General features: G+C 50.5%; 2 protein-coding genes across 2 annotated transcripts in view; both read left to right on the forward strand.

Annotated features, from left to right (window-relative positions):
• The first annotated feature begins 3,098 nt into the window (after window positions 1–3,098).
• LOC116501588 (olfactory receptor 14J1-like) overlaps window positions 3,099–26,580 on the forward strand; it is a 73,194-nt gene continuing 49,712 nt past the window's right edge. The window contains exon 1 of the mRNA XM_032207187.1: window positions 3,099–3,125. The gene's annotated coding sequence lies outside the window, so the exon portion shown is untranslated. The remainder of the gene's footprint in view (window positions 3,126–26,580) is intronic.
• On the forward strand, window positions 4,341–5,316 carry LOC116501589 (olfactory receptor 14A16-like). The gene has a single exon (XM_032207188.1). It carries the CDS (start codon window positions 4,341–4,343, stop codon window positions 5,298–5,300), a length of 960 nt encoding a protein of 319 aa, XP_032063079.1. The 3' UTR covers window positions 5,301–5,316.

Below are 26,580 nucleotides of genomic sequence, written 5' to 3' on the forward strand. Positions count from 1 at the left end.
AGGCACTGGAACATGTTGCCCGGAGAGGTTGTGGATGCCCCATACTTGGAGGCATTCAAGGCCACCTGGATGCAGCTCTGCGCATCCTGCTCTAGTGGTTGGGAACTCTGCCCAGAGCAGGGTTGAAACTAGATGATCTTTAAGGCCCTTTTTGTGATATATGTTCATCTGATTCAGTATGGAACAGTGCATATTCGTGTCAGTATGGAACAGTAGGGCAGCATGGTATGATGAATGTGACCTTCTGTCTTACATACCCTTGTATAACCACAAGTCTAAGAAAAACAGAATGGTTAATGTATATAGTTCTTGTACCTTGCAAAGGAATTCGTGTCACTAGAGAGCAGTTCTGTCTGTCTCTGTGTCCTGCATTGGCAATTTAATTCTTCCACAGATGTAGTTTCTTCCCTTTCCTCCCAGTGTCCCAGTCTCCCCCTCATTAGAGTCAAATTATCAAATCTTCAGAAATATTCCTCAAATCCATGAGCCTATTTGCTTTTGTTATTCCGAACTCTTATTCCTAACAGTTACAGCCTTTTTGCCTTCTTTGTAGTTGATTTAGCACTGCTATAGATGTGACTGGAGTGTCCCTGTGAATGGCCTGTGAGGAATGTTTTAACTACTCGTGAAGTGTCAATAAGAGAGCTATTTGTGTTTCTATGTTTTTTCTTTGAAGTCTCTGATGTCTGGGGGTTTCAGAACAACTGCTAACAACTAGTGACTGTTATGGCTTCTGAATGGAACACTATGCAAGCCCCTGATATCTGGCCAGGTGGCCAGGAGATTAAGGAGAAGAAAAAAGAAGCTGAAGGCTAGGAGACAAAACTTGCAGGAGACGCTGTGTAAGCTTTTGACATGCTGCCAAGGAGTACAAAGGGGAAGGACAAGAAAAAAAACCTGAGAGGAAGACTACGAGCCTTCAGCATGAAAGACCCCCAGAGACTCCCAGGGGGACCACTGGAGACTGATGCGCATTCTCCAGTAGGACGGACTGGATCCCGGAAGCTAATTATAATAACCCAGGTTTTTTTAGAAGTAGTAATGAATATGTATTAGTCTAGGAGCATAAAAATCAGCTACTTGATGTAACTGGGGTGCGTCCTGGTGGAGCGGAGACTCCTGGTGCACCCAGCGCTGATTGCTTACCTTTATTCCTTTAATAAATTGTAAACTTGATTATAATCCTATTTTGAAGACTGAGCCATTTATAACATTTTCAACACAGGACATTCTATGATTCTATTATTCCATGTCTTTCCTCCCAGAGCCAGATCCCAAAGAGGCACCAGCTCCCAGGGACACCTGGCCCTGTATTGTCTGCCATAGCAAGGATGCATGACTAGAGAAGCCCCAGGGATAAGGGCATCCCTACCATCCAGACCCAGGAATCCTGGCTGCCACATTGTCCCCTGAACTCAGAGGAACACTCAGGCAGGGCTCTCACAGCAGCCACCAGTCTTGTCCAGCCTTCCCCCAAAGCCCAGGACTTGCAGCTTTGGACAGCTAACAGCCCATGTGACACATCTTGGGAAGGGGCTCCTGACACCCTTACCTTTGGGGGAGAGGTTCAGGAGCACTGGAAACAGGGAAGTCAGGACAAAGATGATGGTCACCCATCCATCCAGCACCCTCCATCTCACTTGCTGCTGGCCCTCAGCTCAGGACAAGGGATGCCTGCCCTGGCTCCTCAACCACAGCTCCTCTGCAAGGTCCCCCTGCTCCTCCGCCCGTCAGCGAGGGTCGCCCAGGGCAAGCTTGCTGCCTGCTGACCCCACTCCTGGCCACAGAAGGACAGTGCTGGGGAGCACCCAAACAGTGCCCAGCATGGACCAGGCCTTGCAGGGAAGTGCCGGCACTGCCGCTGCTCCAGTGCTTATATGCTGGTGATGCAGTGCCCCCTCTGTGACATCAGCACGTGACATTTGATGGCCTGTGAGGTCAGCAGCATGGAGATGGCACAGCTCAGGAGAGAGATGAGAGAGGCACTTCCCTTCTGCCCAGTTCTTTTCGGGATCAGGAACAGATCAGGGACATCTCTAAATGGTGGCAAAGGCCATGGAGTAAAGGAAGTGGAGCCCTGGAGATACCTCTACTGCCCCCTTATACCAACATGCTTCTGCTGTTGGGAGCCCTCCCACGATGGTTGGGTTTGAGGCTTGTCCTGGGGCCTGGATTTTTCAAAAGATGGAAGCGAAGGCACCTGGAATGGAACAGCCCCTCGGAGTGACTGAACTCTTCACTGCATAGAACTCACTTCTGAAAGAAAGATGGGCTTTACAGAATGAATTGGAGTACATGCCAGGGCCTCAGCACCATCCCCCAGTCTGCCATGCAGGAGGCAGAGGTGGTACACGAGGGAAGGGCAGACGTACCCTCAACATTTCATGATGATGAGAGAGGAGTAGGGCAGCGCTGCAGACAAAAAGGGGAGTGGGGAGAATGGTCTAGGATGGATGCCTTGCTCTCCTGTAGGCTGCCACAGCCTCCCCATGGCCCACAGCATTGGGCCTGCAGAGAAGGTGGAGACCACAGAGCAGGCTGAGGTGGAGGGGCAGCCTGCCCCTTGCAGCTGGGCTGCCAGATCTGCCTGCAGGAGACCACTTGTGTCTGTGTCCACAATGGAGGAGGAACCCGTCCTGATTTAGGATCTAAACTCTCTCATTTCAGGAGACCTGTGGCATGCTGAAGGCAAGACTACAGACCCTGACTGTACTGCAAACAGATGTACAAAGAAATGGATTCCTTCCTGAGAAGGAGAAATGAGCCTACTGTCAAGAAGTGTGTGTGCCAGGTGAGGGAGGGAAGCCGAGGGATTCCTTCAGGCTGTTTGCCAGCAGGTTCCCCTGCAGCCCCAGGGCCATGTGCAGGGAGCCTGGTGGGGGGCAGAGCAAGGGAGGCCTTGGGCTGGGCCTCTGCTGCTGAGCTGGGCCGGGCTCCTGGGCCCAAGGGGAGCTCCTGGCAAGCGGGCAGCGCTGCAGAGAGACAGCTCTGCCCAGGAGCAGCTCCTCTGCACAGCGCAGCAGGGCTGGGGACACTGCCTGCAGAGACACAGTGCTTAAAGGCAGGCAGAAGTGGCAGGATGCCCAGAGCTGACTGCGGGAGAAGACTTCCCAGCCCTGACCACGGTAAGTCTCTGGCTGGAGGCAGGAGAAGCCGGGGGTGCAGGCAGGGGTGTCCAGGGCTGTGGTGCAGAGCAGGGTCTCTGCTGGGCCCCAGGGGCTGTGTGCCGGGGCAGGGCCTCTGCCGCCTGCCAGGCTCAGCACTCAGCCTGCCCGGGGAGCTGCCCAGGGCGAATTTCAAAGGGAACTCTCATATTTCCTTAGCCTCTGCTTTCAGTTTTCTCTTCTTTTAGCTCACTGGGAATAGAAATAGAAGCTGTTATTTCCAAGAAGAGACTGAGACTTACTCGACAGAAGAAGGAAGTTTCCAAGGACCCCCAGCAAGTCCCTATCCTGCCCCTCAGCCCATAGAAAGCTCCACCACCCCTTGCACAGTGTCAGCAGTGTCTGTGTGCCCTGGTTTCTAGGACGTGCCCCCAGCAAGCTGCCCCTGGGCAGAGCCCTGCTGCCAGGAGGTGTCTGCAGGGCAGAGCTGAGCACCCAGCTCTGATGGGGTGGGATGGGGGCTGTGAGCTGCAGGCAGGAGGCGTGGGGACAGAGACCCAGCTGCAGGCAGGGCCAGCTGCAGGCAGCAGAGCCATGGGCAGGGAATGGCAGGACAGTGGGAACATAGTCTGGAACCTCCTTTTCTGACCTCAAGCCCACAGGAGTCAGGATGTCTCATAACCTCATGAGTGGAACCTCCGGCAGAGCTGACTCCTGAGTTCCTTTCAGTCCCTCCCTGGCCTTGCCTCCCCTGGCAGAAGCCCTGGGCTGTTTCTCTAAGTTCCTTCATCTGCTGTTGCTGTTCTTGTTTTATGGCTTGCTGCAGCTCTGGCTTTCAGCTGCAGCTCAAGCACTGACTTCCACCTCACAGATGTGTCCATAGGAGGAAGGTGCCCAAAGTTCCCCTTAAAACCTGTGGTGCTCAGGGCAGTGCAGTTTATGGGGCAGGAAAAATCTGAATCGTCTTACAGGCAGTTCCTGAAGCCACAGTAATTGGGCACCTATATGTGGGCCAGTGGACTGAGCCCTCAAGGACTCTGGCTGGGACGAGGGTAGATGGACAGACTGGACCAACCGGAGCTCAAGCAAGGGAGCAGAAAAATGGTCTCAGAAAGAGGAAAATCACTGTGCGGGGTTTCAGAGAGAAGTGGAGCAGGTTTTTATCAAAGATGTCTTTCCTAATTATCATTGTCTTTTATTTTCCTGGGATTGTTCCCCTTTGTCCAGGAGGATCAGATGTCCAACAGCAGCTCCATCACCGAGTTCCTCCTCCTGCCATTTGCGGACACACGGGAGCTGCAGCTCCAGCACTTTGGGCTCTTCCTGGGCATCTACCTGGCTGCCCTCCTGGGCAACGGCCTCATCCTCACCACCATAGCCTGTGACCACCGCCTCCACACGCCCATGTACTTCTTCCTCTTCAACCTCGCCCTCCTTGACCTAGGAGCCATCTCCACCACTGTCCCCAAAGCCATGGCCAATTCCCTCTGGGACACCAGGGCCATTTCCTACTCAGGATGTGTTGCACAGGTCTTTCTGTTTCTTTTCTTGATATCAGCAGAGTTTTCTCTTCTCACCATCATGTCCTACGACCGCTACGTTGCCATCTGCAAGCCCCTGCACTACGGGACCCTCCTGGGCAGCAGAGCTTGTGCCCAGATGGCAGCAGCTGCCTGGGGCAGTGGGGCTCTCTGTGCTCTGCTGCACACAGCCAATACATTTTCCCTGCCCCTCTGCGGAGGAAATGCTGTGGACCAGTTCTTCTGTGAAGTCCCCCAGATCCTCAAGCTCTCCTGCTCACAGTCCTACCTCAGGCATGTTTGGGTACTTATGATTGGTTTCCCTTTAGCATCCATGTGCTTTTTTTTCATTCTTTTTTCCTATGTGCAGGTCTTCAGGGCCGTGCTGAGGATGCCCTCTGAGCAGGGCCGGCACAAAGCCTTCTCCACGTGCCTCCCTCACCTGTTTGTGGTCTCCCTGTTTGTCATCACTGGACTTTTTGCCTACATGAAGCCCTTCTCAATCTCCTTCCCAGCCCAGGACCTGATGGTGTCATTTCTGTACTCAGTGATGCCTCCAGCAGTGAACCCCCTCATCTACAGCATGAGGAACCAGGAGCTCAAGTGTGCCATTAGGAATATGATTTCAGTGATGTTTCTGAAAAGTGATAAATTACTGCTTTTTCTCCACAAATGACTTCCTGGGTACTTGTTTCATGATCATTATTGTAACATTTATCTTTGTTGTCATTCCCATTCATTAGTTTATTAGATTTATTTTTTTTAATATATATATCTACCGTACGTTGAGGAATGAAACTGCTTTTTCACTACTCTCTCTTATCATCTGCTTAATAAAACAGGATCTCCCCAACAGACTGCCTGAAATCCTGCTTCTTCTTTCAAAGCTGATGCCAATAACATGGCTGAGCAGTGTGGTGGTTTCACAGCAATGGGCAGCTGAGCTCCAGCACATCACACTCATCACACTTTCACCCCTTCCTCAAAGGAGTAGCCAGAGAAAACAGAGTGGAAAGGGCTCCTTTTTTTTTTATTATTATTTTTTTGAAGATACAGGTAGAAGACTTAGCATTTGCAGTCTTGGGCAAAACAGATTCAGTGTAGGGAGATTAAGATCACTTGCTGAGATTTAACTAACTGACTGGAGCAGTGAGGAACTAAAACCAAAAAGTTTCTCACTCTTATCTCTCCCAGCTGCTGTTGCGTAGCAGCTTATTTTTTACTCTTTCTTAAATATGTTTTCACAGAAATGCAAATGCCATCACTTATTGGCTTGATTCTTCTGATTGGCTGGATTCTTGTCACAGAAGCCACCCCTGTGGCACCCTGCTACCAAAATCTTACCAAGTTAACTCACTACAGGAGGGATACAAATTTAATCAGAAGGTTGGAGCAACTCTTGTATGAAGAGAGGTTGAGAGAGCTGGGGATGTTCAGCCTGGAGAAGAGAAGTCTCTGGGGTGACCTCATTGCAGCTTTTCTTTTTTTTCCTTTCTTTTTTTTTTTTTTTTTTTTTTGAAAAACAAAACAAAACAAAACAAAACAAAACAAAACTTAAAGGGGCCTCAGGGAAATGGGGCTTCTCACACTTAGTATTTTTGTTTTGTTTGGGGAGTGTTTTGCATTTATTTTGCTGTCCTATGTGCAGATCCTCAGGATCTGTTGCTCATATTCCTACCTCAGGAGTGTTTGGGTACTTACGATGGGTTTCTCTTTAGCATCCACGTGTTTAATTGTCATTCTTTTCTCCTGTGTTCATGGACGGCACAAAGCCTTTTCCACGTGCCTCCCTCACCTGGCCGTGGTCTCCCTGTTTTTCAGCACTGCCATTTTTACCTACTTGAAGCCCCCCTACATCTCCTCCCCATCCCTGGATCTCGTGGTGACAGTTTTGTACTCGGTGGTTCCTCCAGCCATGAACCCCCTTGTCTACAGCATGACGAACAAGGAGCTCAAGGATTGTAGTGGGTTTACGTAGCAAGGTTTTGGTAGCAGGGAGCCATAGGGGTGGTTTCTGTGAGAAAGATCTAGAAGCTGCCCCATGTTTGGGAAGGGCCCCCTTGTTTTCCAGATCCGAGCCAATAAGCGATGTTGTTTTGCGCCTCTGTGAGAGCATATTTAAGACAGGAAAAAAACGCTGCGCCACACAGCAGCCGGGAGAGTCAAGGGAGTGAGAGAACAGCCTTGCACATGCCAAGGTCAGTGTAGAGGGAGGGGGAGAGGTGCTCCAGGCGCCGGATCAGAAGTCCCCTGCGGCCTGTGGTGAGGACCATGGTGAAGCAGGATGTCCCCCTGCAGCCCATGGAGTACCACGGTGGAGCAGGGTTCCACGCTGCAGCCCGTGGAGGAGACCACGGTGGAGCAGGTGGCCCTGCACCGACGGAGGCAGCCGCCTGTGGAAGACCCCTGCCGGAGCAGATTCCGGGCCGGACCTGTAGCCCGTGGAGAGGAGCCCACGCAGGAGCAGGTGACCCGGCAGGAGCTGCTGCCCGTAGGGGAGCCAGGTTGGAGCAGTTTTCTCCTGAGGGATGGACCCCGTGGTACGGACCCATATCTGGAGCAGTTCTGGAAGAGCTGCTGCCTGTGGGAAGCCCACGCCGGATCAGTTCATCAAGGACTGCATCCCGTGGGTGGGACCCCACAGCACAGGGGACGAGAGTGACCGAGAAGGAGCGGCAGAGAAGAAGTGCTGTAGACTGACCATAACCCCCATTCCCCCGTTCCCCTGCGCCGCTCGGGGGGAGGAGGTGGAAGAGGGTGGATGGGGGGGAAGGTGCTTTTGATTTCCTTTTTCCTTTGTTTTCTCACTTCTCCCGCTTGCTAGTAATAGGAAATAAATCTTACTATCTCCTTATGCCGAGTCTGTTTTGCCCGTTACAATAATTACTGCGTGATATTCTCGTCCTTATCTCAATCCTTGAGCCCTTTTCACATATTTTCTCCCCATTCCTCTTTGAGGAGGGGGAGTGAGAGAGCGGCTGTGGATGCACTGCAGAAACTCATGAGTGGGTGTACATCAGAAGTAACGTACTGCAGGTCTTCTCCGGAATAGCACTGCTAATATAACTCATGATATGCCAAGCTTGTCTTTTGTTCTTTGGTGGTTTTGGTTTGTTATTAATGAGGGCAACAATGTTTTCCATATAAATTGTCATTATTGATCCTACTCACGTATTTAAACAAAACAAAGGAACCTGCAGTGAAGAGTGTGTCTGAGATGCTTTTTCTGAGAATTTTGCTGGGGGTTCCAGGGTAATGCCCATGGGTGGAAATGAAGAGGAATATAGAGACCCACCATAGCAGCACTACCAGGAAGCAGCAGGGGTTCGTCTGTCCAGAGCTACTTTCATCCCACTTCTACAATCGCCTTCTGAGTGTTTTCTGTTGGCATAAGCCTGATTGTTCCTGTAGCTTGGTCACAGTACTGCTGTGTGGCAATCCTGTGACCACAGGCAGGGACTGGCAACGGGCATTTTTGTGGCACAGCTGGCCTCCAGAACAGCATTTCCATCCCATAAAGTGATTCTGCTCAGGGTAGTGCCTGGCGGCTCAGGTCTTCCTTCACAGTTGCTGTCAAGAACATTGCAGTCCAGAAATGGACTCCAAGAGGGACCTGGCTTTGCCTGTTTCTCCATGGGCTCAGGGTGAAGTGATCAGAGCCCCAGCTGGGTGTTTGAGGGCATGGGCACTCCCTCAGGTGTTGCTTGTTGGTGTCCAGCACTCAGGCAGATGGTGAGGAGGCTCCAATTAACCTGCCTGTGGCACTACAGCATGTGCTGGGGCTGGTGGCAGGTGAGCAGATTTTGGAAGGAATCAGGAGAGCCCAGGGGAGCTGCAGGGACAGTGTGTCCCAGGGGGTCAGCAGTGAATGGAGCCCACAGAGCATGAGCCTCTTCCCGGTGGAGTCCCCCTGCGATCAAGTGTTAAATCTGGATGTGAGCAGGACAAGAAGAGCCCCGTGACCCAGGGGACATAGGAGGAACAGGGAAAGAAGTCTGGTGAGCGAATGTGGAATGTGAATAGTGGAATGCCATAGGGTGCAGCACCCAAACACTTCTCATGGCACTGCAAAGAAGGCAGGCTGAGGAGCTCCAGGACCAGGGCTCTCAGCCCAGCTCAGAGAGGTGGTTTGTTCCTCTGCAGCGGGACACAGAATGGCTCAGTCAGAAGTCCAGATGTGCCTGGTACAGTTGAGGCTTCAGCATGCACATCGTGTACATGTGCTGAGGCGAACCTGAGGCTGCACAAATACCCTCAGCCAGGGTCCATTCCTCATGCCGTGGAGAATGAGGGCTGGTCAGCCTCACCTCAGTCCCTGCGAAAGTGATGGGGCAAGCTTTTCCACAGCCACCTCCAGGCACTTGAAGGACAAAAACAGGATTGATGAACCCATAGAGGAAGGGAAGGAAAGGGAAGCAAAGGGAAGAGAAGGTGCTTACTTGTCTTTAGCAAGGCCTTTGGCTTTGTCTCAGAGAATTCTTATAGCCAGAATGGTGCTATGTGGATTTAACAAATTGGTGAGGCCGTGGGTGTGCCAGTTTGCTGGACAATCAGGCCCAGATATCATCCATGACACATAGTGCTGTCAGCCAGTTCTTAGCATCATCCCTCAGCAATCAGCACTTGGGGCAGCACTGCTGAATGTCGTTATTGCCTCTCTGAATTACCGGATGGAGCACACTTTCAGATCTTTTCTGGATGGTGTCAAGCTCAGAGGAGCCCTTGATCAATCTTATCTATTTAGTCTGCCTTGATCAGAAGAGTTGAAGAAGATCAAAATCAGAAGTCTCTTGGAACATTTATTTGTTTATTGTGATTCAATGTCCTGTCTTTCAGAGAGCTCTCTGAAGACATAGCAGGCAGAGGAAGAGGAAAAGAGAGAGAGGCAGAGGCAGAGATACATCTTGTGTTCCTATGACCACAGTAGATCCTGCAAAGAATGATTCCATATTTGAAGCAGTAGTAGAAAATTTACTTTATAAACTAAGGGTAGAAAATTTACTCGATAATTTACTTTTTTTTTTTTATCTCCCCAGGCCCTGGCACACAATGACGGTGCCGGGTGAATAAGTTGAGGTCTGTGGTGCCTCAGAAACTTAACAACGAGTAGGAAGCCTCTGGTCAGCTCAATCTCTGGAGCTGACAGGCCAGCAGCAGTAACATGGCTGGGGACAAGGCCTGTGAGGTGACTGCTTCCTGAAGCAGCTGATGTGTCAGCCCTTGCCTCCTGGCTGACATCTGTGCTTTTCAGCTCACACCTGCCAGCATCCCTGATAAGGCAGCAGAAGGCACCTGCTTGGCACACTGATTGTGAGATGCCCTCTGTCTGAGAGCCTGGCAGGCCCCAAGCAGGAAGAGGCCTTGGGTGTGGGTTTTTACATCCCTTCTGCCTGAGCACATGGTGGGACAGCAATGGGCACACAACTTGGTCACATCTACATGAGAAGCTGGAAGGCCAGCAGCAGGCATGTGGCTTTGAAGATCCTGGTGAGGATTCTCTGGTGGTGGGAAATAGCAGGAGAGAGCCAAAAGTGGGATAAAGTGCTGCTTGGAAGGTGAAGAGTGGGCATGGGGAAGAGGAAATGTCACTGAAAGGGTAGTGCTGTGCTGCCTGACATCACCAAGAAGGAGTCTGTGGTCAGCCCATGCCACTGTGTTTCAAAGGACAGCCAGGGAGGGTGGGCAGATATCAGTGAAAGTAAGGAAATGCCAGGGTGAGAGTAAAGTGGAGAAGTGAAGTGGGTGCCTAGAGCCTGCAGGGAGAATAGGGCAAGAATTGGACAGTGCAGGACAGCCTGTGGTGGAGAAGACAGAGTGCACTGGCAAGGCTGCAAGGCCCCAGCAGCACCATGGTCTTTGTCCCTCTGGCTATGGCAGTTGTCTCTGCTACTGAGGCTCACGAGGACACATGCTGTGCTCATGACACTGGAGCCTTGTTGCCTCCTTGCAACCCAGTGGGGAGGCCAGCAGGTGTCATAGCATTGTCCTTCACACAGCATCACACACCCCACATCCCACTGCCCCAGGAAGAGCCCTGAGCCATGGGTGAGGGACAGGACCTCCCTGCCCAGGGGCTGGGGGCCAGGGCTTGGCCTTTCTGCTTCACCAAACAAACCAAGGCCTTTACTCAGCATCAGAGTCTCATGCCCAGTGCCTTTGCCTACCTGCAATCATGGCCTCCAATTGTGTGCTCTAACAAGTCCATGGGGAGGCTTTGTCAGTAATGACCCTCACTGGGGCCCATTAATGCTCCCAGACACTTCAAAGTTTCCTTCTGACTTGAACTTCTCCTGCAGTTACATCATTCTCTCCTCACTACCTGAGGTTTATGGACTCAGCACCAAGTGCACCATGGGGCTCATTACCATTCAGCTATTTTCATCCGGTCTTCCAGACTTGTAGAGTTAATTAGTGAGGTTTCAAGAATGCAGTTAAAGAGGAAGTTTTCAATGTCCACTTTACGGAAAGCATTTTCTATATTTAAGATTAGTTTCCATTAGTTTTATGTTTTCCAAAGAAGTGCTAGCATCATTCTCTAGTTGTCATGGATCCAATGTGCGTCCAAAGGAGGTCTATATAGCTGAAATATTTGTTTTCAGTATTTATAAAATATATAAAAAAGAAACAAACACCACCAAAATGAAAAGAAATAAACAGAAACCAGAGCCCACAATGGTGAGCCAACTCCAAGTTGCCTCCAACGAGGTGCACCATCCACAAGGGATGACTGTACAAGAAATTTTTTACACAGCGAGATAGGAAATGGTAAAAAAGAAATACAGAGTTGACTACTGGGATGATGAGAGGGACTACTGAAATGCAGGCAAGCTCAACCTCCCCAAAATCCCTAGGAGCAACTGGGTATATGAGAAGCATTTGAATGACCAAAGAGCAAGAGCAAGTGGAGGGGAACTCTGCAGAAGAGCAGAAAATGCACACGTCCACACACTCTGCTGGAAAGGTGACTTCCAGCATGGGCTGTTTCATAAGGCCAGGTGGAAATACCTCAAAGTCTGAGGAGATGAAGTGCAGTGCATAAGAGAAATTCTGGCAATGCCAGTACAGGGGAAGATCAGTATTGTCTCCCACTGTAACAGGCATCCTGAAATATGATAATTTTGATGTCATGGGACACCTCTCACATTGTATTAGATCTGTTCAGCTATTTCAGCTGACTGTAATGTGCTGATTGAGGTGAAATGTTTGAAATGCTTTATAAACATGTAGGTAACATTCAGACCTTAAGCAATAAAATGATAATTTTCTGTCCTGCATGGAGCCCTGATGCCACAAAACCCTCCCTGCCCAGGACTGTTCATGCCACCCCTCGCTCCTGGCACAGAGAAAATCTGTGACTTCTGACCTCTCCTGCCTGTTAGAGCAGAAAAAACAGAGTTAAAATTGTTCCCTGAAATGATCCATCTTTGAATGGGTAAATTTGTGCCAATTTGTGCCTGTACTGGTATGGCCTTTCTTGGTGGAAATATTCACATTTTCTGTCTGTGTAGTGAGATATATATTTGTATAGCCCCAGCTGTAACCCTTCCTGGGAGTTGGCTACAAAACGACTGTTATTTGGTTGCTAGTTGTGTGTGATTTTTCCTGTGCATTGCATTCTGTGTTCCATGGCAATTGTCCCTGTTGCGGTCAGTAAGAGCTTGACCCAGCCCTGAATGCGTGGTGCCTTGGCAGCACGGCTGTGGGACCATCTGTGGGGCAGTGGGGCGATAAGGTCTCCATATTGGGGACTACCACTCCAAGAGTGCAAGTTCCCTTCCAATTCTCAGGCAAGACCTTACGGGCTGTATCGTTGCATAGCCAATACCACCCTTTTCCTTCTGGAACCGTCCAGCTGGTTGAATTTGCCCAGCCGCTAGTCGTACTAATATCAATTGTTCAATTACAAGATGTCTGATTTCCCACATAAGTAGTATCCGTATTTATACAATGCTGTTTTCCTATACCCTTAGGCGGGTTACACCTTTGTACACATACATAATAGGATTCTAACGGCATGAAGCTACTCACTTCTAGTTCCAAAACTTCTTAATATTTTCAACCCCAAGATGTGTTTTCCCACAAATTAGTCCAAGATAAGTTTGTAGGCAACGGAATCCCGATTAACGATACACCCTTATTCCCATGCTGTGGCAGATGGGTGCATACCCAACAGTTCGTCTTATTAGTTACTTGAGAAATTGTTTGTATTAAGGTCAGGTGTAAGTTCTCATCCCAAGTTGCCCACCCCGAATCCGAGAACCGCACCCCTGCAATCATTAGGATCTGGAAAACCGTAATTTTGTTGGTCCAATTGGAGTGGTGGTCCATATCCTCGCCGGGGCCTTCTTCACCCTTGAATTGTGGATCCAAGCTGCTTGCTTCTTAATCTTAATGGCGGTGTGTGTTGTCAGTAATACTTGGTATGGTCCCATCCACTTTCCTTCCATTTTTCCTGTAGGGGTTGTCCTGAAAAAGTCTTTATATATATATAATTCCCGAGCTTAAAGGGGTGGATTGGTTGATCCAACCCTCTAGCCCTGGTCCCTAAAACAAATTTATGTACTTTATTTAATTGTTTCTGAAGTTCAGTTATATAAGCATATAAATATTCTGATCCTAACTGCGTTAGGTCCTCTCCACTAAATAGAAATTGCTATGGCCTTCCATATAAGATTTTGAAGGGACTCAAATTCCCTTTTATGCTAGGTTTAACTCTAATTCCAAGTAATGCTAAAGGGAGGGATTGAGGCCATGACAAATTAGCTTCTTATCCAATTTTAGCTATTTATTGTTTAATTAAATGGTTCATTTTTTCTACCTGTCCACTTGCCTGTGGTCTATAAGGAGTATGCAGTTGCCAATCTATCTTTAGAATCTTACTTATCTGTTGTACCACTTGCGCACAAAAATGTGAACCTCTATCAGAAGACATTGCTACTAGAATCCCAAAGCATGGTATTATTTCATTTAACAAGACTTTAACCACTTCTCTTGCTTTGTTTGTTCGACAGGGAAAGGCTTCAGGCCTTCCTGAAAACGTGTCAGTCAGAACCAGTAAATAATGATACCCCCCTTTTCTAGGGAGTTCTGAAAAATCAATTTGCCACTGTTGCCCCGAATAATTTCCTTTACCGATTATTCCAAATTTTATTCTATTCTTGGTATTGGGGTTATTGTGTAAGCAAATGCTACATTGTTGAGTTACTTGTTTTATCATATCGTCCCACTAATGTCTGACTCAGGCTCTTATGCAGTGTGCCAGCTCCCCAATGCGTTTTATTGTGTTCTGTAAGAACTATGGGCCATGTCAAACTAGAGGGTATTACTATGTGGTTATCTTTTAAATATACTCATCCATCTGGTTTCATTTTACCTTTCAAATCTTCAATTAATTTTAAGTCTTCTTTTGTATAATTTGGATATAGTTTGGATTTTACCGTCTGGTATCAAAGACAATGCCTTCACCTCAGTTATTTCAGCTGCCTGCTTAGCCTCTGCCAATCGATTTCCAATTTCAAAATCGGTGTTCCCCTTTTGGTGTCCCTGACAATGCATGATAGCTACCTTTTCTGGTTGTTTTACAGCCTCTAACAATTTTAAAATTTCTTCAGCATACTTTATGTGTTTTCACTGAGCGGTCAGCAATCCATGTTCTTTCCAAATTGCTCCATGAGCATGTACCACGCCGAATGTATATTTAGAATCTGTCCAAATATTTACCCTTTTTCCCGCTGCCAGTTCCAATGCTCTCGTGAGAGCAACTATCTCCGCCTTTTGAGCTGATGTTCCAGGGGGTAAAGGCTTAGACTCGATTACCTGCTGAGTAGTTGTTATAGCATATCCAGCTTTACGTTGTCTTTGCATAACAAAACTGCTCCCATCCGTGAACCAAGTTTCTTCCGCATCTTCCATGGGCTCCTCCTTAAGGTCTGGTCGGCTGGAATACACAGTCTCTATAGTTTCTAAACAATCGTGAATCACAGGTTGTGCCGGAGCATCACTAAGAAAAGAGGCTAGATTCACAATATTAGTTATCACAATTTCCACGTTGTCCTGTTCTACCAATATTGCTTGATATTTCAAAATCATCAATTCTTGTTTAAGTTGTTTAAAGACTTTTTGTGCTTCTCCAGTCCAGACTAACTTTGACTGGTTAATCTTTATCAATTCACATAGAGGCTTTACCAATAGTCCATAATTATAAATCCAAAGGCGACACCAACCTGTCATTCCTAAAAAGGTTTGTAGCTCCTTTACCATTTGAGGTTCTGGAGTCTGGCAAATGACTTCCTTATGTTCAGTTCCTAGTTCTCGTTGTCCTTCCGAAATTTCAAATCCCAGATAGGTCACACTTTGTTGAGCCAGCTGGACTTTCTGTCAAGAGACTTGATATCCATTTAAACCCAGAAAATTAAGACGACTTATAGTCCATTGAATACAACTCCCTTTAGTCTCGGTAGCTATTAAGAGATCATCTACATATTGTAACAAAGCCCCTTCAGTGTCCGGAGGCATCCATGTTTCGAGTTCCCTTGCTAATTGGTTTCCAAAAATAGTGGGGCTATTCTTGAATCCTTGAGGTAGTAATGTCCATGTAAGCTGCGTCTTTCTGCCTGAATCGGGATTTTCCCATTCAAAGGCGAATAGGTTTTGGCTTTCTGTGGCTAAGCCTAGGCAGAAGAAGGCATCTTTTAAATCCAGTACGGTAAACCAGACTTGACTATTCTTTAATTTAGTCAGCAAAGTATAAGGGTTTGCCACTACTGGATGTATATCCTCAGTGATTTTATTTATGGCCCTCAAATCCTGAACTAGCCTATAGCTTTTTCATCTGCCTTTTTAATTGGCAATATGGGTGTATTGTATTCTGATTCGCATTCAATCAATAATCCATACTGTAAAAATTTATCAATTATCTCTTTAATTCCTTTCCTATCTTCTATCCTCAAAGGATATTACTTAACCTTAACGGGTTTCTCTCCTGGCTTTAATTTAATAATTATTAAGGTCACATTTTTACCTCTTTCAGGGGTTTCAGTAGCCTAAACTCCTGGACATACTTGATCTGTGATCTCTAAAGGTATTTCACTTTTAGGGTCAGTTTGTATTAGTGCCAAGCTTAACACATTTGTTAGTTGTTCTTCTCCTATTCTTAATTCCATTTCCCTTTTTCAAAGACAATTTCTGCTCCTACTTGCTCTAATAAATCTCTACCTAAGAGTGCCCATGAGGAGTTAGGCATATATAAAAATCTGTGTATGCCCCATTGTTTCCCTAACTTGTACTTCAAAGGTTCACAAAAATAAGCCTTTTCGGTTACACCTTGTCCTGGTTTCAGTTAGAACAGAATTAATTTTCTTCCTAGTAGCTGGTGGAATGCTGTGTTTTGGCTTAGGATGAGAAGAGTGCTGAGAACACCCCGATGTTTTAATTGTTGCAGAGCAGTGCTTATACCAAGCCAAGGACATCTCAGCCTTTCGCTCTGTCCTGCCAACAGGCAGGCTGGGGGTGCAGTAAGAGCTGGGAGGGGACAGACCCAGGACAGGTGACCCAAACTAGCCAAAGGGGTATTCCATACCATCTGACGTCATGCTAAACAATAGATAGGGGTGGCTAGCCGGGGGAGGGGGCCGGACTGCTCGGGGTTAGGCTGGGCATCGGTCAGCGGGTGGTGAGCAACTGCATTGTGCATCACTTGTTTGTACATATTATTAGTAGTAGTACTATTATCATCATTGAATTATTATTATTATTATTATTATTATTATTATTATTATTATTATTATTATTATTATTTTGTCTTATTAAACTGTCTTTATCTCAACTCACAGGCTTCACTTTCCATTTCTCTCCCCCGTCCCAGAGAGGGAGGGGGAGGGTGAGCGAACAGCTGCGTGGTGTTTAGCTGCCGGCCGGGTTAAACCACAACACACCTTTTACCCTAACATAATAATTCTGTGAAGGCATTAATGCTTGATTTAGAACTGAATACGTTGCCCCATATCAATAAGAAATTTCACTTCCATTCCTCCCCTAGCTTCATTATAACCAGTGGAGGATCCGCTAGGGTAGATTCCCCAGGTCCCCGTTATTCCTGTTGAAATCAGGGGTCGATTACCCTAGGAAAAGGCTAGTCAATTTGTCCTCCGAAGCCAGGTCCAAACCGTTTTGTTTTATTTATTTATTTATTTATTTATTTTCATTACACTTCAGAGTTGGTCCAAAAATTCCATAGGGGTTTCTTTTAGACCTTGTTGGAAGCATATTCTCAATTCCCAATTCATCCAGGTTTTAGTATTTACTTAACCGTTCATAATTTTCAGGATGATTCGGGTCTTAGTGGGGGTCGGTCAGGGGAACGTAATTGTCCACAGTTCCCTGAGCGGTCCCATCGGCAATCTGAGCTCACACATGAACTCAGGTTGTTTTAAGAGTTAACTGCTTTTCTGTTTCTGTGACAACTCTCTCGGACTCATCATGGTCCCTTTGCCCCAAAGGGCTAACACCCATGATTTTAAGATCTCTGCCTCGGGCAGAGGCAGAACTATTAACATTCCTACATCCTCTTTCCCTGCTCATTCAACTTCAAACACCTTCAACACTTTCAACAACCCTTTTAACACTTCCTTTATCTTTCTCCAGCCTGTACTTCTCTAATGCCATCATCAAAGGCTCAGTCAGGGGCCAACTTAATTCCGTACCTTTTCCCACCAAGATGCTGAAACATCAGTATACAACATTTCATCCTGTTCTGCTTCTCAAAAAACAACATTAACCGTAGCAAAATATTATAGTTTAAAGTTCCATTTAGGGGCCACTTTTCTCCACATTCCAGCTTATAAAGCGGCCACCACTGATTACGATATTTTATCAATGTTTTCCTGTTCACACTTCCACCGGCAGATCCTCCAATATCCTTCCAGTGACTTAAAACACATCCTAACACACTTTTCTTTAAAATTTCACTGCTTGTTTGCCCCCCCAGTTTCCAGTTTACACTTTCAGAATACACATGTTACTTACAAAAGCGTATCACAAAACGTATCACTCACAAAAATACGGGCACGCAATATCTTTCAGTAGCGATGTCACAAAACTACTATTACCAGCAATATTGCCAAAATCACAATAACAATAGTCAGAGTCAAATTCCACATGCGATAAGTCAGAAAACCAAACTGTGTAACACCGTAACGATATCTTTCTTATAACAATGCCACGAACCTACTATTACCACCAGGAAAATAGCCAAAATCGCACTAACAATAACCAGAGTTAAATACCATACTCCATGAGTCAGAAAACCGAAATAGACAACGCAATTCCAGATGGACCTTAAAGCGAGCTCCTTCCTTAAGGTCCCCAAACATATACTTATGGTGCTAACCACAAAGTATATACCAAACACTGCCTCGCAGAAGATCACCTTCTGACTTACAGACAGTTCCAGATGACCGGTCTACCAGAAAACCAAACCAGAATAAAGAATATACTCACTTACAATGATGGGGTCCTTGTCTGCCTCCGCAGTGATCCAGTGAGTCGAGGAGTCCCTCCGGGAAATCCCGGGGGTACCCTAGGGAGTCCTGTTCCCAGCGGGTCCTGCGGTCCGGCAGAGAGGTTGTCCCATCTGGGGTGCCAAATTGATTCAAAGATTGAAGCCGAAATTCCTTTAAGTGGTATATTCTTTATTGCAGCGCTGGATGCACAGGGGATCTCTCCACCTATCGTGCATACCCAAAGTGGAAAGCAGTCTTGAATTTATACAATCAATCTATCAATATTCTACAAGCGCCTATACATATTCATTACCTATCCCCGCCTTCCCTCGCTTCTCATGCTAATTAGCCTTTTGGCACCTTGCGCCTGCGCAGAGCCTTCCAAGAATTGTGGGCAGGGGTCTTTGGGACGTGGGCAGGGGTCTTTGGGAGGAAGACCCCAAGTCTTCCTCACAGTGTACTTTTCACCTTTGGTCAGGAATCTGCTGAACTGGCATGTTTCTTAATTGCAAGAGCTGGTTGTTGCTAATTCTCCCGTTTGTTGTACCTTTATAATGAATTCCAATGTCCAGTTTTGAGATTTATAGTCCTTACGTTTGTTTCTCTGTCTGTCTGCCGCTTCCTTATCATGAGTTCCAGTGTCTTGTTTCGAGATATACAGTCCATGTCTGGGGATTGTCCTTGCCTCCCCAATGCCTCCCCAATACCTCCTTAATCAGAAGAGCCGCATCCTCTGTTTCTTTCGTCACCCCCCTCCCAGGATTTGCCACCATCCCTTGGCTAGGGAACAGCCCAGAGGTTTCCAGCACACAGCTTAGGCCTGGGACTGATTCCCTAGGCCTAGGCCTAAGCACACGGTTTAGGCCTGGGACTGATTCCCTAGGCCTAGGCCTAAGCACACGGCTTAGGCCTGGGACTGATTCCCTAGGCCTAGGCCTAAACACACGGCTTAGGCCTGGCACTGATTATCCTAGGCACGGACCCAGGATAGTCCCCCATCTCTCTGCTCGCCCTCTCCACTCAGGCCGCAGGGCCTTGCTGGCTTGTGCCCGTGCTAGCAGTGTTGCATGTTGGCACGAAGCAGATGAGCTTTTTTCCCAAGAAGGGATGAGGCACAAAGCCTTCGTCCTGTCAGCCCCATCTCACAGTCACAGCCAGGCACAAGGCTGCCAGGCTGTCCCCGTGCCTGTGGCAGTGTGCCGCTCTGTCAAGCCACGAGGAGCATGGCAGGAGCACCCAGCCCTATTGCTTCTGCAATGAAATGGCCGCCTTTCTGCCCCTGCCGGGCTTCTCGTGCACTGGACACCACAAAGCAAAGGGAAGACGAGGTGCTGAGGCACAGGGAGCGAGCAACGCAACACCGGGGCCGGGCAGGGGGGCCCCGGGCACACCGGCCAGGTCCCCCCCTCAGCCCCGGCCCGCCCAGCACCCCTAAGATGGCGGCGCCCACCCCGCCTGCTCAGGCGGTCGCACGGTTGCCATGGCAGCGAGCCCCAGCCAGCCGGAACAGGGCGGGGCTCCCTTTGACTGGCGGCTCTGGCAGCCAATCGGAGCCCAGCCTGGGGAGAGGCGAGCCCTGAGGGAGGAGCGGGAGGGAGGAGGGGGAGCGCTTGTGCCTGGCTGTGACTGTGAGATGGGGCTGACAGGACGAAGGCTTTGTGCCTCATCCCTTCTTGGGAGAAAAGTTCATCTGCTTCGTGCCAACATGCAACACTGCTAGGGCCTCATGATGAAGTGTGGCCTTCTGTCTTACATACCCTTGGATAAGCACAAGTCCAAGAGAAACAGAGTGCTGATCTTGCAAAAGAATGGTGTTGAGAGAGGGTTTGAAGGGTAAACCTTGAGACTCGGGTCTGGGAGATACGAGAATGGGGGGAGGCTTTTTTGAGATAACTGCTGACTATTGCACGAGACACAACTTTCTGACATTCGGCCCAGAGCCTCCTAAATCAGGAGAGGGGGGAAGCTGAAGAACGACCGAAGGACAAAGCCTGGGAGGAAGACTACGAGCCTTCGGTACGGGCGACCCCCAGAGGTGTAATACACAATAAATGTTTGTTCATTGTCTTTTGTATTATAAAAACAAGGAGTTCCGTTTGAGGAGCGGGAGTTGCGAAAGCTCCCTGCTGAAGTAAGGAGCTGTATAATACTTGGCTAGGCACTATGAAAATTCTTTTGCTTAATGTAACAAAAAAGAGAACCCCCTCCCCTTCTCTCCTTCTGCATCTCAGTTGCCTCTTTTGTTCAAAGACCCTGCTGCAAAGCTCATGGAACCATCTCCTGATAAGTTGCTAAACTAGTGTATCAACATCCTGCCTTCCTATCTCACGCTGGGCCAACATGACCAAATAAAGAAAGAAGTTGAACCACAACGCTGAGGAAGACTACGGCCTTCATCTTCACGACCACCAGAGGGACAGAGACGACCCCCTAGCAACAGTGCGCGCAGTCGCAGAATATACCAGGATGTGCTGCATAATCCCGGAATTACCAAGATATAAAAAGGGACCCTGGCGGGGGTGAGGTGCGCGCCGTTGGCGGAGCCGAGACTCCCCGGCCGCCCAGCGCTGTTTTGCTTGCTGTTGCTTACTCAAGAAATTCCTTTCTATTATTAATGCAATGCTCTCTGAAAATTAATTAAGGGAGCAACTTATAACAAACCTGATCACACAGGAGGTCCTGTCCGTGCTTTGGTGAGCATTTCTTTTCATCCCCTGAATGGCAAAAAGTCACACAGACTAGCGCAGACAAGGCGCTGCATTCAAGTGAAGCGACACAAGCAGTCTGGCTGTGCTCTTTATTTTCCATTCAGGGGTGGAAAGCGGGAGAGCTTCCCAGCCCCTTTGCTCTGAGCTCCGCTGCTGCCGTCAGCATTCCCAGCACCTTCCCCTCCGTTGCGGTACCAGCATCTAGCGCTAGGGAGTCAAAAGGAAAAGAGGATGATCAGGTTGTGTACAGGCTGAAGGCAGAGAAATCCTGCAGGCTTAGCTCGGGCCGTGCACGTAGGGGTCTGCTTCCCCTGCAGCTTCAAGGTTGCCGTCAGGTGCGACGGATGCCTCGTGCCCAAGCTCATGACAAGGTCCCCAGGGGTGCAGCTCATCAGCCTGGGGCTGAGGCAGGGGGAGCGGAGGGCCCCGGAACGGCCTCTCTGTCCCAGTGCTGCCCCCAGGGAAGGACGGGCCTTGCAGCAGCGGGAAGCACCGTCCCTGTCTGGAGATACTTACCAGGGGAGCCACAGCTGCTCTTGCCGCAGCCGCTTTTCCTCCGCAACAGTTTCGAACATCTTTTGTCGACGGTGATGCGGCTCCAGCCTTTTCAAAACTTGCAGTGCTCGTGGGGAAAGGTGGCTGCAACAGCAGGAGGAAGGGATCCCTCAGCCTCTGCCAGACGCCCCTTCTGCCTCTCCCCTCTTCCAGACCCTGCACCCACCCTGCCACGTGCACCCACCCTTTCGCCCTGTGATGAGTTTTAGGCCTTGGCGGTAACCAAGGTCCTGCCCGCTTTAGGAGAAAGCCAAGGGTGTCACAGGCAACCCCAGGACCCAGGGACCGGGCTGCTGGACATCTCCTGACATCGCTCAGCAGCTACTCGAGTGCCCCAGCACGTGAACGCAGCCGGCACACACTTACTCGAGCCTGTCCAGCTGGGCTGGTGCTCTCCACTCCTCTTCTGGGGTAGGGGTCGGAGCCTTCCTCCACCTCCTCCTGACCTCCTTGCTCTTGGGCTGGGCTGGGGGATGGGGAACCCAATCGTGTTGAGTGGTGACCTGGTGCAAGGAGAAGAGGCTCTCATCAGACAGGACTGGACACACGGGTGCTGTTTCCCAGAGGACCCCCGGAAAGGACCCTGCAGCAGGAGCTGGGAAGCAGGCGACTCGGCACTGCCGGCCCACGTCTGGCTGCTGCTTTGACCCCTCGCTTTCTGCTGACAGCCTCTCTTGCCCGCACAGGGAGGAGCGGGCAAAGCCCTGCCCTGCGCCCTGGTGCCCGTCCTGCTCCCACCACCCTGGGACCTGCCCCCCTCGGAGCCCTGGCGGGGAGGAGCGCTGCTGTTCTCAGCGGTGTTGGTCACTGCCAGTACCTGGGGTATCTCTTGGTCCTCCCCCCGAGACCAGGCTTCCCAAGCAGCCATTTCTGCCCGGGCTTGCTGTATTCGCTCTCGGTACAAGGGCCAAGAGCTCTTTCTTTGGTCCCACTGCGAGGACAGGTTCCAGGCCTCCTGGAGGAAAACAAACAGAAAACACAACAGCAGACAGGATTGGTCTCAGCTGTTGGACCGAAGACCTCTGCCATCACAGACCCACAAAGCCCTCATTCCTTTTCCATCCCCCTGGTCCAAATGAAGCGGCTCATGGCAACACGGGAGGCAGCAAGAGGCAGGGAAAGTGTCTCCCGAGGAAGAGGAGAAGGAGGTAACAAGCGTGAAAATGAACGCAGCCCAAGGGTCTGGCTTGGGATCGCTCCACACAAAGAGGCTTTAGTACAGTGCCAAACCGCGTGGTCATTGCAGCAAGGCAGAGCAGGTACCTGCGCCAATCTGCGAGAGGCTTCGGGAGCAGGGAGCGCAGTGCTGGTGGACTCGGCTCGATGAGCTGGTTCCTGCCCGTCTGTCTTCGTCCTGGGGGAGCTGCCTGGACACGGGGGGAGCACACTGCAAACAGACACCGGGAGGCTGCATGAGCCCGGGGGAATTCGGTCTCCAGTCCGCGCTCGCAAGCTGCGTCAGCCTCTGCAGCAGACGGCAGTTCCGCAGCGAATGGGTGTGGGACTGGCCGTGTTCGCTTCAGCAGAGACGGAGAGAGCCAACCGCCAAGCTGTGGCACCAGCTGCCTTCAGGAAGGCTCGGGATGCCCGTATCCAGGCCCTTTGTGGTGGCAGGAGGAGAGGAGCAGTGTCTTGTGCAAGGACAGGATCCTAGAGACACCAGTACGGCCCACCCGGGCTTATGGGTGGAAAGCAGATTATCTTATCTATATTATTATTAGCTGGGGAGCCAGCGACATCGGAGAACGCCATCAGGGAAGAGGGGAAGGCATGCCACCTCCGGGACGGGTGTCAGGAGCCTTTCTGAGTCCCTGCGCCTGGTGGGTCCAAAGGGGACATCTCTCCTGTGTGGCTGCAAGTGGCTCCTTCCTCCTTTCCCCCAAGGGTCTCACCTGGTGGAAGGCTTCTTCTCCAGATCTTGCTGCCTCGTGTCTGGCTCCCAGCTTCTCACCGTGGGGAGGGAAAGCTTCCGCAGCTTGCCAGTACGGAACAATGAAACTAGGAAAGGAGGAAGCTCTTCAGAGCAGCCGCATGGGCACTGCCTTTTAAGCTGGTTGCAGTCAGCCAGCGTGGGGCAGGGACCACCCCCAGACAGCACGGACCCTTACCTCTTCTCATCCTGTACTCTCCTGCAGCTTCCTGCTGCGAGGTGGACGGCACTTTGGCCTCTGGCCTTGTCCTCACAGTCAGATGAAACCTGGCAAACAAAAGAGGACACGGGCTTGAAGAAGGCTGGCCTCCTACCCGTTGCAGCTTGCTGGCAGTAATCCTCCTGGTGTTGCACGGGGCATGGCATCCCTTTTAAGTCACGTTCACGCATGGGGTTTGTTGTCAAGCTTCCCGCAACACCAGAAAAGGTAGCCTAAATTCCCAGCAGCACGGGCACAAGAAGCACAACCGCAATGCCCCTCCTCTCCAGGTGAAGACACTCGTAGCCAAAAGTCAGCAGGAGTTAACCAGGACCCAGTCTCTCCAGGATTTAGCCCCGACTGGATGCTGAGCGTGGAGACCCGACCGCGCACCTTCCAAAGGAGGAGGTGGGAAGCCAAGGGCTGCGGAGGAAATGCACTCACCTTGGGAACATCTGGATCTCACGAGTGGTGGTCTCTCCACTCGAGGCAGTCGGGTGTGTCCGCCATATTCTCTGCAAAGAGACACAGACCTGCTGGTTGGGGTTCTGAGGCAGTTTTCTCAGGGCCCTCATTGACAGGAAGCAAACCTGTCTCCCAAGCCAAAAGAAAGCCTTCTCTCCAAAACCCTCCTCCAAAGCCTCTTCCATCAACCTTTGTTCTGCTCTGGAGGAGCATGGCAGAATATCGAGGCTGTACAGTAACGCTGCCAGGCCTTTTGCAGGGGCCAGCATCCAGACGCTCAGAAGAGCTCATGGAGAAAGCAGCTAAAGGGGCAGGCGTGGGGAAAGGCACCTGACTGGCCTGCCGTGTCCAGGCTGGCCAACAGCGGTCGGGTTGATCACCCTTCCACAGGATTCCCAAAGAAACTGAAGTAGCCCTCAAAACATCACCAACTTACACTGTGGAGCACTGCAAAGAGGTCCGCAGCGCTCTCCAGACGTTTAACACAGTCCGGATAAAACTTCATGCACAGGAAATCATCTTCGCACGTCAAAACACCGATGTCCCTGAAGGCAAAGGGGACGTGCTCCTTGTTCCTCAGGAGGCAACAGTACAAGACGATGGTCTCCTTCACACACTCCTGCACCATGTACAGTGGTAAGGAGGTGGCTTCTGCTAGCTGCAGGTAGTTCAGCTGCTTCACCTTGATGTCATCTGCAAGGAGAAGCAACATCCTCAGCAACAAATCCTTACGGACATGGGGCAGGAAGAGGGGGGCTGCTGCCTTCTCACCAGGGAGGATCTCAGGGGGACAGTACATGTCCTCCACCCACGCCTCATCAATGTCCAGCTGGAAGAACGGTTTGTGAATCAAGAACTGCTTTTGCTTCACATGGAATTCCTCTTGGAGAACCGCAAAGGTCCCGAGTCCCGCAACCTGAATAGCCTGCACACAGACAAGACAGAAAGGCTGACAGGGGAGTTCTTGAGAGACGGGAAAAGGGATGACTGTCAGAGCAGGGGGACACTGCTCTGTGCCCTGCCCGCTCCTGAGGGACAATGGGGCAAGGTGGGGCACTTTGGAAAGCTTTGGAGAAGAGCCGCATCCTCCGTTTCTTTCGTCACCACCCTCCCAGAATTTGCCACCATCCCTTGGCTAGGGAACAGCCCAGAGGTTTCCAGCACACGGCTTAGGCCTGGGACTGATTATCCTAGGCACGGACCCAGGATATTCCCCCATCTCTCTGCTCGCCCTCTCCACTCAGGCCGCAGGGAAGAGTGAAGCCCTAGGGTGCGCCAAACCCCCGAGAAGCAGAGCAGATCTGGCCTTGGTTTCTCTCCCAGCTGGCCAGCAAGCTGCTCCGGGCACCCTGGGCAGTCTCAGTGTAGGGTAGGAATTGCTCTGCAGGGCCCAGGACACCAGCCCACCTTATCCTGCTCCAGCGCTTCCAGAATTTGTGCAGATACAGCATCCCAGACAGCCTCAGTCTCTGGAAAGCAAGGAAAAGACAGGTCAGGCTCCAGGCCAGCCAGCTCACCACCTCTTGGCAAGCACCGCACCCAGGTGAGGACACATGCAGGCATACGCGAGCCCCCCCAAAAAACACCATGCGGGCATTCCTGGGACATTCCTGAGAGGCCTGTGGGAGCTGCAGGCCACACCAGTCTCTGGGACACCAGAGGTCCTTCCTCCCAGAGCCAGATCCCAAAGAGGCAGCAGCTCCCAGGGAAACCTGGCCCTGGATTGTCCCCATCACGAGGAGGCTGAGCCATGCCCAGAGGAGCCCTGGGGCTCAGAACAGGACCGATCATCAGGACCCAGGGGTCCTGGCTGCCCCATTGTCCCCTGAGCCCAGCGGGACCCTCAGGCTGGGCTCTCGCAGCAGCCACCAGCTCTGTCCAGCACCACCACCACCCCCCAGCCCTGGACCTGCAGCTTTGGACAGCTGACAGCCCCTGGGCCACCCTGTGGGAAGGGACTCCTGACACCCTTACCTTTGGGGGAGAGGCGTAGGAGCACTGGGAACTGGGAAACCATATCAGGGTCAATGGTCACCCTCCAGCAGCCCTCCATCTCGCTTGCTGCTGGCCCTCAGCTCAGGACAAGGGATGCCCGCCCTGGCTCCTCAACCACAGCTCCTCTGCAAGGTGCGCCTGCTCCTCCGCCCGTCAGCGAGGGTCGCCCAGTGCAAGCTTGCTGCCTGCTAACCACACTCCTGGCCACAGAAGGACAGCGGTGGGGAGCACCCAAGCAGTGCCCAGCACGGACCAGGCCTTGCAGGGAAGTGCCAGCACTGCCGCTGCTCCAGTGCTTATATGCTGGTGATGCAGTCCATCCTTTTGTGACATCATCACGTGTCCTAATAAGCCTTATGACGTCAGCAGCATGGAGATGGCACAGCTCACGAGACAGACGAGAGATTTCCCTTCCTGTCCTGAGAAACAGTCACCTCCCTTCTGCCCAGTTCATTCCTAGCGGTTCCTGGCCCATCCACCAGGAGCATCTCCAAATGCTGACAAAGGCCACGGAATAAAGGAAGTGGAGCGCTGGAGAAGTCACTGCTGTGTTCCTGCCCCAACACGCCTCTGCTTTTCCAGGAAGGTGGGGTTTGAGGCTTGTC

The sequence above is a fragment of the Aythya fuligula genome, unplaced genomic scaffold, assembly GCF_009819795.1.
Source record: "Aythya fuligula isolate bAytFul2 unplaced genomic scaffold, bAytFul2.pri scaffold_46_arrow_ctg1_1, whole genome shotgun sequence".
Lineage (NCBI taxonomy): Eukaryota > Metazoa > Chordata > Aves > Anseriformes > Anatidae > Aythya > Aythya fuligula.

Bases quoted from the DNA above. Each gene is read 5' to 3' on its own strand.
- LOC116501589 (XM_032207188.1), top strand. From the start codon at position 4,341: ATGTCCAACAGCAGCTCCATCACCGAGTTCCTCCTCCTGCCATTTGCG.